Here is a 13,349-nt window from a genome sequence, read left to right as displayed (position 1 = left end):
ACTATAGTGAGTTTCAGGACTGCCACGACTACATAGACCCAGTCTCAAAAAAAAAAACAAAACATTAGATTTCATTTTATTAACAAGGGAAAACTGTCACCCTTACCCTGGAAAGAGAAAGGTGTGAGGTCAAAAGGAGCCTTTGATGGAATTTAATCTACTGATGCATTAGGATATCATAGCTGGTTAGAAACTGTCCAAAGCTTATGTGACTGTTTCAACAAGTGTAAAATACGTCAGGGACATTGGGGTGCAGCTCAACGGCACCATGTGTGCTTTTGATGACCATATTGAAGGTTTTCAGCTCAATACTCAGGACTGCCAAAGAAATGCATTTAAAAATAAGATAGCATTGAATGCATTATCAGCCCATGCAGGGTAACTGGCAGATTTCCATCTGTGGACTTACTAAGTAATCCCTAGTTGTCCAAATGTGATTTGGAAGTCAATAAAAAGTTAAGGCAGAGCAGTAGAATAGTAGCAATAGAGGTCTAATAGAACCATAGCGTGTTGAGATCCTTGGAATGGTTTCATACAACCATCTCTTTGTGAGCCATGCACTTTTCCTACCTGCCTAAACCTAGAAACTCAAACTCTACTGACCTCTGCGATAGGTGTCAAGGTTCTCCCTAAAGGATACTTTACTCTCTCTTTTTTGTTGTTATTGTTTTTTTTTTTTTTTTTTTTTTGTGTTTTGGATTTTGTTTTTTTCAAGACAGGGTTTCTCTGTGTAGCCCTGGCTGTCCTGGAACTCACTCTGTAGACCAGGCTGGCCTCGAACACAGAAATCCGCCTGCCTCTGCCTCCCAGAGTGCTGGGATTACAGGCGTGCGCCACCACCGCCCAGCTGTTTAAAGCTTTTAGACTGGGATAAAAAGAAGATTCCAAGCTTGGGCCTTTCTGCCCTTACCTCTTAAGTCACCTGAGGCCCAAATCCAGAAGGCATCTCCAAGGACCAAGCAGCTCTCAGCCCACACTAGTGCCTTTTTCTTCACCTTCCTAAGTTCCAGGCCTCGGGAAAGTTTGCACTATAGAAATTATTATGAAACTGCTATAAACAGTATAAAACAAACCAAGGTAATACCTAAGAAGCAATATTCACTTCAACATAGTAAATTTACTGGTTGATTTCTATCCCGAGTTTGTATGCTTAATAAAAAAATGAAATAATAAAGTTACAGAATAAGGTGAAAATATACAAAGTCACACTCTAATAATAGCCTAAATTGCGTGTTTTTTAAAACTGTGGTAGGACCACCCCTTATGATTCTGGGCAGTGGTGAGTCTCAACCCTCTGGCACTTCACGATTATTTTATTCACTTTACTACTTATTTTTATTTTATTTATAAATGAGTATTCAGAGAACCTCAAGAGTAAGCACAGGGCAGGCTGCACGTCTCTATTATTCCCATATACCTCGATGTTTTGTCTGCACTAAGTCTGCAGAAAAGAATTTGAAGGGATGAAGGCAATTTTCTCTGCACTTCATATTTCATCCAAGGGGAGAAAAACATTTTTCACACAAATGGGCATGCAAAGATTGGCATCTAGTGAAATGCAGAATGGCACTCTATCTCATGGAGGGAGAGAGAGTCACAAGTGCTCCTGAGCCTGCTAGGAGCATCAGTTAATACTGTTCCAACATAATTAAGCTCAGATAGAATTTAAAGTCAGCGATTAATTAACCTGGCAAACCGACAAGGACTGTGACAAATTATTGCAGCATGTAAGAAAGCATGCTTGTCTCCTTATAGAAATTTGAGGTTTTCCAACAACCTATCAGCCATCTTCTTCAGGAAGGGAAAAAAATGCAGACGAGTACTTTCAGGCTATAGTGAAGAACCAAAGGTTACATTCCAGGTGCTCAGTTGTTTACTTAGCTTGCCTTCCTATCTCGAATTTCCAGCTCTCTGTATATGCAGATAAACAACGAGAGTCTCCAAGGTCAAGCAGGAAAGAAGCAGGAATGTGTTCTATCAACAATCAAGATTCCAGCAAATATTATTTCCTGGAATAACCGAAAGAAGCACAGGGTCTTTTGAACTCCTGGACTCCTTAAGTCTTTTTTTTTTTTTTTTTGGTTTTTTTTTTTTAAGACAGGGTTTCTCTGTAGCCCTGGCTGTCCTGGAACCCACTCTGTAGACCAGGCTGGCCTTGAACTCAGCCTCTACTTCCCAAGTGCCAGAATTAAAGGTGTGCGCCCCACTGCCCGCTTCCTTAAGTCTTGCTGAAAGAAATTTGGTTCATTCTGCCCTCAAGAATAACTCCTGCTACTCCAGGAGGATTCAAAGAGGATTCAAAAGTTTGTGCCCTCTCTTGACTAGTTGTCAAACCACAAGGAGATCTTAGACTTCTAATCACAAAGAGTATAAAGTGAAAATAGCCGGGTGGTGGTAGTGCACGCCTTTAATCCCAGCACTTGGGAGGTAGAGGCAGGCGGATTTCTGAGTTCGAGGCCAGCCGGATTTAAAGAGTGAGTTCCAGGACAGCTGGAGCTACACAGAGAAACCCTGTCTTGAAAAACCAAAAAAGAAAGAAAGAACGAAAGAAAGAAAGGAAGGAAGGAAGGAAGAAAGAAAGGAAAGAAAGAAAAGAAAAGAAAGAAAGAAAGACCAATAAAAATAAAATGAAAATACTGCTAAGATTATTTAAGAATGGCAAGCTAGCAGGGCAGTGGTGGCGCATGCCTTTAATGCCAGCACTTGGGAGGCAGACAGGTTTCTTAGTTCGAGGCCAGCCTGGTTCCAGTGAATTCCAGAACAGCCAGGGCTACACAGAGAAACCCTGTCTCAAAAAAAAAAAAAAAAAAAAGGAACGGCAAGTAAGCTTTTCCTTGTCACTCCTCAGCACTCTGACAGGTTTCCACTACCTCTCAATCCCAAATCCATTATTGTACATACCAATGGTCTGCACCTAGTGTCATTTCACATTAGGGCGTATGCTTCGCATGCACAAAGATCTCCCTGGTAGAGCATTTAACATTGTTTATTTTTTGTTTTTTGAGACAGGGTTTCTCTGTCTGGGAACTAGGTTTTCTGGCTCCTGAGTGTGTGTGTGTGTGTGTGTGTGTGTGTGTGTGTGTGTGTGTGTGAGAGAGAGAGAGAGAGAGACACCATGTCCTGGCACACAAATCCATTCAGCAAATTACTCAAGCTAAAATCCATACATTCTACAAATACCACATGATCTAGCTTCTGACTTTTCGGACGACACCCCCCCCCGCCCCCCCCCCCCGCCCTTTGCATTTTTTTTAATGTAGTTCTTTGCAAGGTCAATATAGATAGTTCAGCTGATGGTTCAAAGTCTCAAACTTAACTGACCATTCAAAATTCTCAACCTATCTCTATTAACAGCTCTTTTAACACGCAGTTTAGTAGTTTTCATTTAGTGAAAATTTAGATTGCCAAATTCCTTCTCTATAGTATATAAACTTCCTGAAAGACAGGACTCGTGTCTTTTCAGCCATCTTTATTTAGAGGTTCAGTTCCCGGGTACAAAACGGAAAAAGCTGTCAAAATTTTGGTAAGCAGCACCATCCACATCACTATTTTTATGCAACCCTTTCAAACGTGAAAATGCCTGAAAACTAGGGCTAAACAAAAAGAATTTAGATAAAAACTGGATCCACCCCGATCTAGGTCCCGCCTCACACAGGAGCTGCATGGAACACGAACTGAAAGTCACAAACTCTTGCAGAAAAGCAAGAGGGAAATGGCAAGTGGAGGGGTTTGGCAAATCCTGCAGCTTTACTGCGCGGTATTCTGAATAGGAGTCCGGCGTATTGTCACCACTTAGAAATAAATTCAAGGTGTGCAATGGCCAGCAATCATTAATGGTGAGCTATAGCTCACCATCAGACTTAATAATTTCGCTCTCGCCTTTGCTACAAAAATATCCACGTAGCCGGGGCCCTCCATCCCAAAGAAAGCAGTCTGACCTATTTAGAACTTATTAGGGGGAACAGGTCCGCTGTCTCTAGAACCAACGAAGGTTAAGAATACATAAAACAAAGTACAAATTAACACTTAGAGAATTCCTGGTGGTTGAAAACCCAAAAGAATGCAATGGCCAGGATATTAGGCCGCGCCCTTGGCCTCCGGGAGGCGCCAAGCCAGGGGACGCCGGGGTCCAGCTGCGCGCCGTCCCGGGGGCAAGGGCGGTTCTCCGGTCACCTGTCCCGCCCTGCTAGTCCGCCCCGCCCGGAGGGAACCGCCAGGCCCCTAGCGCGCAAGCGCGAACCCGCCAACACCGCAGCCGCCGCCGCGCAGTACGCAAGCGCAGGAGCTCCAGGCAAGGGGCGGAGCCAATTTAGGAGGGAGAGTAGAGCGCGCCAGAATGCTAGAGAGGCGGGTCCGGAGCCCAGGAAAGGGCTGGTTTTCCGGAAGGTGTGGACTTAGTGTGGCGGGCTTGTAGATCAGCAAACTCGCACGTAACAGGCGACGGAGGAAGACCGGGGCCGGGTCTGTGCCCATCTCAGACTTTCAGGCAGAAGTCGGAGCTGTCCCCAAGACATGAGGACTCCCGGGAGGCCGGTTCGCGGGATAACGGAGGGGGGAAGGCAGCATGGCGGGTATACGCAGGCGCCCCGCCGCCTTCGCAGGCCACGCCTACAAGGGGGTTCCTGCAACCTCCCTCAGCGTCTTTGGGGAGGCGTGGATCTGGGTGTGTGGGAGGAGCCCTGGCTCCAGGGCTGGCCCCGCCCCGCGCCCTCCTATTGGGCAAGCGAGGGCGTCCTCTCACGCCGCCTGCCTATTGGCACGCGCTTGCAAACGCCGCGCCCCATTGGTCTGTTCTGATTTGGGCACCAAATTCAAAGATTTTAAAAGTACCAGCTGGCGCCCTTGAAGAGCTACGGCTCAGCGCAGCGGCTGGCCACCTCACCTGCGTCGGGGCCCGGAGTTTGCCGGCATGAGCCGGCGCACCTGCAGTGATCTGCCGCGGCCGTCCTCCTGTCCCTGCCGTCTTGACGCGCGGACGACCGTGGACGGTGAGTGCGAGGCGGGCATCGCGGGAATCCTCACTCTGTCCGCAGCCTCCGAGACCCGGGTGCGTGCAGATCGCGGTGTTCCGAGCCTCAGGCGACCTCCCAGGCCCGGGACTGGGAGGAAGGAGGCGCGGGGCAAGGGTGGCTGATGCAGAGTGGGACAGATGTGATCGACCGTGTACGGGGTCCTACCATCCCATCCCACCAGGAGACCCCCGCACTGGGGACGTGCAAGGTCGTGGCTTCTGCGCGCCGGATTCCCCCCCACCCCCTGCCTGGGCGCCAAATGCCCCCTCCTCTCCCCTCCCCCATCCTGCTCGCTCGGGCTGTGACAGGACTGCGGGACTCCAGGCTGGCCAGATGGCCCCATCTCTAACCCCTACATCCCCCCCCAACTCACCCCATTTCACAGCTTTCTTCTACCTCACATCCAAACTCAATCTACTAAACTTTTTGCCCTCAGAGTCCTGCCTGGAGAGCGCGGGAGATTGAGCTCCGCGCTTATCTCCCGCCTTCCCTCGTGCACCGCGCCCTCGGGGCACCTCCCACCACCGACCCCCTCAGCATTTCTTGGGGCTCCTTCCCAGCTCCCGCCAAATGTAAAGACCCCCACCTCCCTACCAAGTGGAAAAAGATTTATTTTCTTCCCCCCCTTTTTTTACTTTTTGCCTCTTCTCAGTAAATCTCAAGGCCTGGAGTCAGCAGGGGAGGGTTTTAAAAAGCGCCCTTTTCCCTCCCAAACCATGAATTTGCCTGTAGTATTTAGCTGATGAAAGAATCGAAGAGGGGTTGTTTAATTTTGCCCTGCTTTCAAGTATTAATAATCCCTTATTACAAAGCTTGGGTGAGAGCAGAGAAAAATCAGTTGCTGATATTTTTTAAAAAATGTTTTTTTAATCTTTCTTGGCGTCTCAATGAACGAATGAAGGACTGAATGAATCCTTTGTAAAGGATTACCTGAGTCTCTCTTTAAAAAAATAAGAAATTTAATGGTTTTATGATGGGATTCTTTTGCTCAGCTCTCTCCTCAGGAAATACTTGCTACCCCAAAGTCCCCTCCCCCACTTAATGTACAGCCTTGAAGAAACTTTTAAAAGAAAATAGTACATTTAAACAGTTTTCAAAGTAGGCTTAAAGGTTTTCTCTTGACTTATACTTTCAATCCCCTTCCCTCAGCCTTACCCAAAGAAGGGATGGTGTTTGACCTTGGCCACATGGCTGGGTACTGAGACTGAAACCTAGTTAACATATGGAAGAGCTGAGACTTTAACGGCAGTTTTAATTACCGCATTTAATGTGGAGTGTAAAGCCTGTGTTAAATGAGAGGTTAGACTTGGTGTACTTTATAACTATCAACCTTTCCCCCATCCCATGATTGGCTGATGGGGTACTACTAATGTGAGTTCTAAAATACTGAAATATTTTTCATTTTATCTATAAGTTGATTTTTAAGACAACCCCCCAACCTAATAGAATAAGCCAGTCAGAAAGCTCAGCAGAGAGGTTTCATTTGAAATTTGGCCTCCTAGTTTGTACTTGTGGAATTTATCTTGATTTGCAATGTAAGAAATGCCAGCAAGTTTGCCTTAATTGTGACTAACTAGATAAGAAACAGATGCTTTTGATTAGATCATTCATTTAATACATTTTTGTTCTCCATTTTGTGGATGGGAAAACTGAGGCCAAATTTTTGCCATTAAGTGCACATCAGATAAATGAAATAGCAAGACTAGGTGTGTGCCTTACATTTGCTTGATTGGGAGGAGTGTATGGAATTCGTTAATCTGCCTTTATGTCCATTCAACAACATGAACAGGCTGCAAAATATTTCATATTGTTTAAGTCTCTTGATCCCAGATGGATTTGGCTATTTTATATATATATATATATATTCCAGATTCTTATCTTCTGATACTTTTCTCTAATTTAGAAAACAAAAGAGAGAGTCCTGTAGTCTGGAAATGTTAAAAAAAAAATGCTTAAAAGTCACAATGATGGCAGCATGTGAAGTGCAGTCCCAGGCCAACTGGAACAGCTCGTGAGAGCAAGAATTAGAGCAGTTTGAGCCAAAGGTAAGCCCCGAAAATGGTAGGCGAAGAGCACTTCCCTGCACAAGGCTTTTGATGCCAGAGCTGTCCCTAAAAAAATGAGGTGATATGTTCCCGGTCTCAGTTCACAGGAACTGAAGAAGGGGGGGGTCATGAAAGGGACAGCCAGAGCTGGAGGTAGATGTGTTTTCGCATCAGCTTGCCACCTGTGCCTAGTCACAAAGAGAGAGAGAGAGAGAGAGAGAGAGAGAGAGAGAGAGAGAGAGAGAGAGAGAGAGAGAGAGAGAGAAAGAAACCAGCTTCATAGCTGTTGCCCTCTGACCACTTGTGCCCACACAGAAGAGTAAAATGGGGGGAGAGGAGACTTAGTTCATTAGTTCAGAGGAAGCCTATGGAAATGATAACTAGATGAGATGTAGCATCCTGGGACTGTGTCATGTATGGGTTTTCATTAACAGTGTGGGGTTAATATTCTGTTTATTGGCACATGCACACCATGGTGATGGAGGACATCCATTTCGGGGTGCTGGGTACAAGGGCTATGGCATTCTCTAAAGAACTCTGGGTTCAGTCTCTAGCAAGAGGTTGGAGAACAGGTTAGCTCAAAAGTGATTTTTATTGTTTCTTGTGTTCTTCTTATAGGTTGTAAAGAAGAAAGCCCTGTTCTTTCTGTTACAATGAAGTGTTTTAATTGCAACCCTGATCTTTCTGAGCTTGAAGTGAAGTCTGAGGACAATGGAAGAGAAGGTTCCTACAGTCCTGTGTGTTTGGAACCTTCCTGTAAGGATTGTGTTAGAAACCATGAGAGGTTGTCTTTCATCGAGTCACCAGTTGTGGGACATGATAACAAGGAAAATCAACAAGTACAAAACATACTAGATAGTCCCAATGAAGCAAAAGAGCTAGAGTCCAGTAGACTATATGAGGACAGTGGCTACTTGTCCTTCACACAAAGTAGCCCTGAGGATGGCATCCTTATCCTGGAGAATTTCAGAAACAGTTCCCAGGCCTGCCTGCAGCCTTCGCAGAGCCCAGACCAGCATCCCAACAAAAACCTGCTACCTGTCCTGCATTTTGAAAGAGTGGTTTGCTCAACATTAAAAAAGAATGGCAAGCGAAGCTCTAAAGTGGATCGAGAAATGCTGAAGGAAGTTATCGCCAGTGGAAACTTTAGACTGCAAAATATAATTGGCAAGAAAATGGGCCTGGAACACCTAGATATCCTGGCTGAGCTCTCCCGGGGGGGATTTATGCACCTGTTGGCTAATATTTTGACGAAGCTCAGCGGCATGGACTTAATAAAGTGAGTTTGAGTGTGTTGCACGCTGCATGTATTAGATAACAAAGGACCTGGTTGTGCACACCAATGTAAAGTGGCCTTATGGTGTTGACTTGTTTTTAATGTTTGGTTGACATTTGAAATGAAAGAAAATCTATAGAAATCTGCATCCAGTCTTGCCACTATGACTATTTCATAGTCTTGCCATTAGAAGGATGTATTCTTTGTTTTTTTGTTTTTTGTTTTGTTTTGTTTTGTTTTGTTTTTGAGACAGGGTTTCTCTGTGTAGCCCTGGCTGTCCTGGAACTCACTCTGTAGACCAGGCTGGCCTTGAACTCAGAAATCCGCTTGCCTCTGCCTCCCAAGTGCTGGGATTAAAAAGGCGTGCGCCAGCACCGCCCAGCTTAGAAGGATGTATTCTATACTGATTTATCTAGCTAGCTGAAATGAAATGGGTAGATAAGGTGGTTTCTATTATTGGCAGGTTTCTATATTCAGGGTTGTGAGTTTGCCTTTTCAGTTGATGTAATCGATTTTTCCAAATTGGTTTCAAGTAGCCCACTGTCCTAACAAACAACTAAGGTGGTGTAAACACTACTGGTGTGAAATTGCTTATCCCGATAGATCCTCGGGGGAAACCAGTACAACAAGCGTGGCGGGAGCTTTTTAAAAACTTCAAAATTTGTGGCCCTTTGGTATTCTGGCTCAGCCCTGGCACCTAGGCTCTGTCACTCCGAAAGCTTGCCCTACTCAGTTTCAGTGTGTTGGTGTAGCTTGTAGCCATCTGCTTCTGTTCTCTGTGGTTGGACTTAGTCTTTGCCTCCTTTGTTTTCCAGTTTGTCTAAAGTGAGCAGAATGTGGAAGAAGATACTAGAAAACGATAAGGGAGCCTTCCAGCTCTACAGCAAAGCCATGCAGAGAGTCCTGGTGAGTCTTTCAAAGTCTGTTTTCTTAGGCTGCTATTCTCACAGAGGCAGACACAAACTCTTGTAAATTCCTTAAATTCATACAGAATGTCAGCTTCCCAGGGAGAAAGGGTGTGAGGCCCTGGCAGTGTGCAGATCTTCTACAGAACTCATTAATAAGCCTACATTTATTCTACTTTGAGACTCCACAAAGCAGAAGGAAGACTTTAATTGCTAATTGTGGCATTTCTGACAGTTGATCATTGTATGATTGAAATGTGCCCCTAAGGCAGGGTGAGGGCAAGTATTCTTGGGATGCTGGAGGCTTGAGAAGTGTATAAAGACAGCCCAAGGTATTTCTTGAAACCTCGAAAACCCGAAAATAAATGTGTTGACTGCTGCCATCTATTGGTACTGGGAAGAATGACCGCTTGTTCTGTGGACAGGATTTTATAGTCTTGACCTTGGCCAGTTTAAACGGCACCTTAAATCCCTAAAAGACTTCTCTGGTTCACAGTTCAAGGGAGTTTGTTTTGGAGTGTTTCTGTGCATAGCTCTGTCCAGTGCAAGGCTGGGTAGTATATTCCTGTGGGATCCCTCTATCAGCCGCAAATGCAAGGAGTACAAAAGGATTGAACATCCTTTCTTTAAACTTTGAATCAGGAAAGCAGCAAGCTGTCACTACACACCACAACCAGAGGGTATGTCGTGGGCAGAGCCGCACTAACTTCTGTTCAAAAGTCATCCACCTGGGCACCTCCCAGAAACGATGTCCACGTCAAGTCTTCCGGTCAGCGTGGTCAGAAGGGTTCTGCCTACAGCCGGCACAACGACTTCCTGGAGGTAACTATCACAACAGTTTGAGGAACGAGGAACACTTAGAGAAATATGGTTTTTCAGGACAGTTTGGCACTACATGGTCTCCAGTGTCTGCTGCTAAATTATATCACATGATGATATTGTTTGGGTTTGTCGTAAGAAGCATTAAGTAAAGGTCACATCTTCCCTTTCATCTACTCAGTAGTGACCTTGAAATATCTCAGACTTCCCCATACAACATTTTATAGTTGCTACTGTCAAAAGAGGAGAATAAAGATATATCTTTTGGGACTTTAAGGGCTCCTGTTTGCTCTGAACCCATTAGGTGATATATACTAAAATGTCTAGATTGGAGGCATGGCTCCCCTTCCTGGTTTAGTAACAAATTCATTCAGAATACTAAAATACATGTATGGTTTTTTTTTTTTTCCTTCTAGGTGGCAAAGACATTGAAAAACAACGAAAGCCTCAAAGCCTGTGTTCGCTGTAATTTCCCTGCAAAGTATGACCACTATTTAGAGCGAGCAGTCTGCAAACGGGAGAGCTGTCAATTCGAATATTGTACAAAGTGTCTGTGTGCTTACCATAACAACAAAGACTGCTTGAATGGCAGGGTCCTAAAAGTCAGCTGTAAAGTGGGTCCTTTGCCTGGAACTAAAAAGAGCAAAAAGAACTTACAGAGGCTGTGACCTTTTAGTAGATCAACTGCAAATCTTAAGGGCTACTTTTAAAAAAAAAAAACACTCAACTTAAGAAAGTAAAAATAATTGTGTCGCCTTTTGTGAAGAGAACATGCAGCCTCTTGAAATAATTAGAGCTTAATGTTTAAAAAAAATTAATTGTCCATAAAAAATGCCAAGATTGACTTATTTTATAAAAAAAACCAGATATCTATTTGTAGTTAAATGCTAAGAAAATTGGACTTGTTTGGCAAGGGAAGGCTGTGTGGTCCTTTTTAGGGAGTCTTGAAAACGTCTGCTTCTGCATGTGCTTTACCAAATTTGTATCATACTCCTATCAACTTTGAGTCTGTCTGTCAGTTTAAATGTCAGTATGTGTGTTTTTTTTATATATCTGTAAATACCTGTTTTTACATGCCAAAGAAAATAAATACACATAATTTTGTTTAGTTATAATAACATTGTTAGAGGTGTAGTGATGTGTGTCAGGTTTTTTGTTTTTGTTTTTTGAGTGTGTTAGCCCTGGAAATGAGTCAATTAAGTTGTGAAGGGAATTGGTTGGATCATTCAGATCTTGTCCCAGAGGGCATGTCGTATCCTCCCCGAATTCTCACCCAGTAGCTTATCTTGTAAGTCATACAGACTTGTAGATAAGCATCTTAGTTGACGAGGAACTCCTTAAAACAGTGTTACTCATCCACCTGCAAAAGCACTTGTGTGAGGGCACTACCTGTCTCCTCAAGACCTGTCACCATAGGGAGTCTAAGGGGCACTTAGTGCCAGATCTGGATCTGCTTGTTCAAGGAGTGGGCCATTGTTTGGTTTAACGTATTTAAAAAACCTTTCTAGATAACCTGTAGTGCTGGTTTCGTGGTCTCTTGTCAGTCACCTTATGCTTACTAGAAATCTATCCTTCGGTTACCTTGGGCCTCCCTGATGGAGGAGATGGAGAAGGGACTGAAGGAGCTGAGGGGAGTTTGCAGCCCCATGGAGGGAGCAACAGTGTCAACAGGCCAGACCCTCACCTGGAGCTCCCAGGGACTGGACCACCCAGAGAATACACATGGTGGGACCCATGGCCCTGGCTGCATATGTGGCAGAGGATGGCTTTGTTGGACATCAGTGGGAGGAGTGGCCCTTGGACCTGAGTGTGTTCAATGCCCCAGTGTAGGGGAATGCCAGGGTGGGAAGGTAGAAGTGGGTGGGTGGGACAGCACCCTCAGAAGCAGGGGGAGAGAGGGAGGGATGGGGGGTTTCTGAAGGGGAGACCAGGAAAGGGGAGAATATTTGAAATGGAAAATATCCAGTCCAAAAAAAAAATTATTGTATATAGTGAGTTCAGTGAGTGGTTACTTCATTTCAGGATTGTTTTCAGTTTGTGTAGCCTTGGCTGTCATGGAACTTGCTCTGTAGACCAGGCTGGCCTCCAGTTTACAGAGATCTCAATGGGAAAGACATACACCACCAATTGGCTCATTTCAGGATTTGAAATCCTGCTGCGAACAGACACCATGACCAAGGCAACTCTTATAAGGGCAACATTTAACTGGGGCTGGCTTATTGGTTCAGAGGTTCAGTACATTATCAAGGCAGGAACATGGCAGCATCCAGGCAGACATGGTGCAGGGGAGCTGAGTTCAAGGTGTTCATCTGAAGGCTGCTAGCAGAATACTGACTTCTAGGCAACTATGATGAGGGTCTTAAAGCCCATGCCCACAGTGACACACCTACTCCAACAGAGCCACACCTTCTAATAGTGCCACTCCCTTGGCTGAGCATATGCAAACCGCCACACCATCTGTCATCGCTTCCCTGGCTTTAGAGATTGCTGCTAGTATTCTGCACTATTAACCTTATATATAAGCTGGGCAGTGGAGGTGCACGCCTTTAATCCCAGCACTTGAGAGGCAGAGGCAGGCAGATTTCAGAGTTCGAGGCCAGCCTGGTCTACAGAGTGAGTTCCAGGACAGCCAGGGCTACACAGAGAAACCCTGTCTCAAAAACCCAAAAAGCAAACAAAACAACAAAATTATATATAATAGGACACGAACAGGGATTTTAATTTTGTGACAATTTTGATTTCCAAATGCATCCTGGAATTGGTGATCCAATTTTCTCAGATTTAGGGAATTATTCATTTGTCAAGAGGTTTCTTTGGCCCTGGCTGTCCTGGAGCTCAGATATTGGCCTGCCTCTGCTGGAATTAAAGTTGTACACCACTGCTGGGCTTTGAGGAGTTGCATCCAATAGGGGTGTGTGTGTGTGTGTGTGTGTGTGTGATTAATGTGTACCTCAGTTTCTTCAACATCACTGGTATTAGATTTGGTTTCTTTAGTTGTATCCCAAGCTTTGGAAGTCACGATTGCTTCCCCCTTATCCCTTATTATCTAAATGTAATCATTCCCAGGTATGTAATCCTGCTACTCTTTCACCCGACTAGCCCCACCTATTCTGGGTTGGGGAGGGGGTAGGGGTGTATATCTTAGGGTTACTATTACTGTTGATGAAGCACCATGACCAAAACCAACTTGAGGAGAGTTATTTCGGTCATAGTTCATGTCAGTTCATCATCAAAAGCAGGCAGGACAGGAATCTGGAGGCAGGAGCCAAAGCAGAGGCTATGGAGGGATGCT

The 13,349-nt window shown here is 44.9% G+C and overlaps 1 protein-coding gene across 4 annotated transcripts; it reads left to right on the top strand.

The window, feature by feature from the left end:
- Window positions 1-4,397: 4,397 nt before the first annotated feature.
- Window positions 4,398-11,175, top strand: Fbxo5 (F-box protein 5). Of its 4 annotated transcripts, none has more exons than XM_052169713.1 (6): window positions 4,402-4,988; window positions 6,916-7,057; window positions 7,676-8,336; window positions 9,149-9,239; window positions 9,881-10,060; window positions 10,474-11,175. In XM_052169713.1, exons 3-6 carry the CDS (start codon window positions 7,711-7,713, stop codon window positions 10,723-10,725), a joined length of 1,149 nt encoding a protein of 382 aa, XP_052025673.1. In that variant the 5' UTR covers window positions 4,402-4,988; window positions 6,916-7,057; window positions 7,676-7,710; the 3' UTR covers window positions 10,726-11,175. The 4 variants fall into 4 exon arrangements, with proteins under 4 accessions (XP_052025672.1, XP_052025673.1, XP_052025674.1 ...); XM_052169714.1 differs by having other exon boundaries at window positions 4,960-5,047; XM_052169712.1 differs by lacking the exon at window positions 6,916-7,057 and having other exon boundaries at window positions 4,398-4,988.
- Window positions 11,176-13,349: the final 2,174 nt, after the last annotated feature.

The sequence above is a fragment of the Apodemus sylvaticus genome, chromosome 23, assembly GCF_947179515.1.
Source record: "Apodemus sylvaticus chromosome 23, mApoSyl1.1, whole genome shotgun sequence".
In the NCBI taxonomy this organism is placed as follows: Eukaryota; Metazoa; Chordata; class Mammalia; order Rodentia; family Muridae; genus Apodemus; species Apodemus sylvaticus.
Note: the sequence above shows the minus strand (reverse complement) of the source record. Positions and strands in the feature narration are given on the sequence as shown.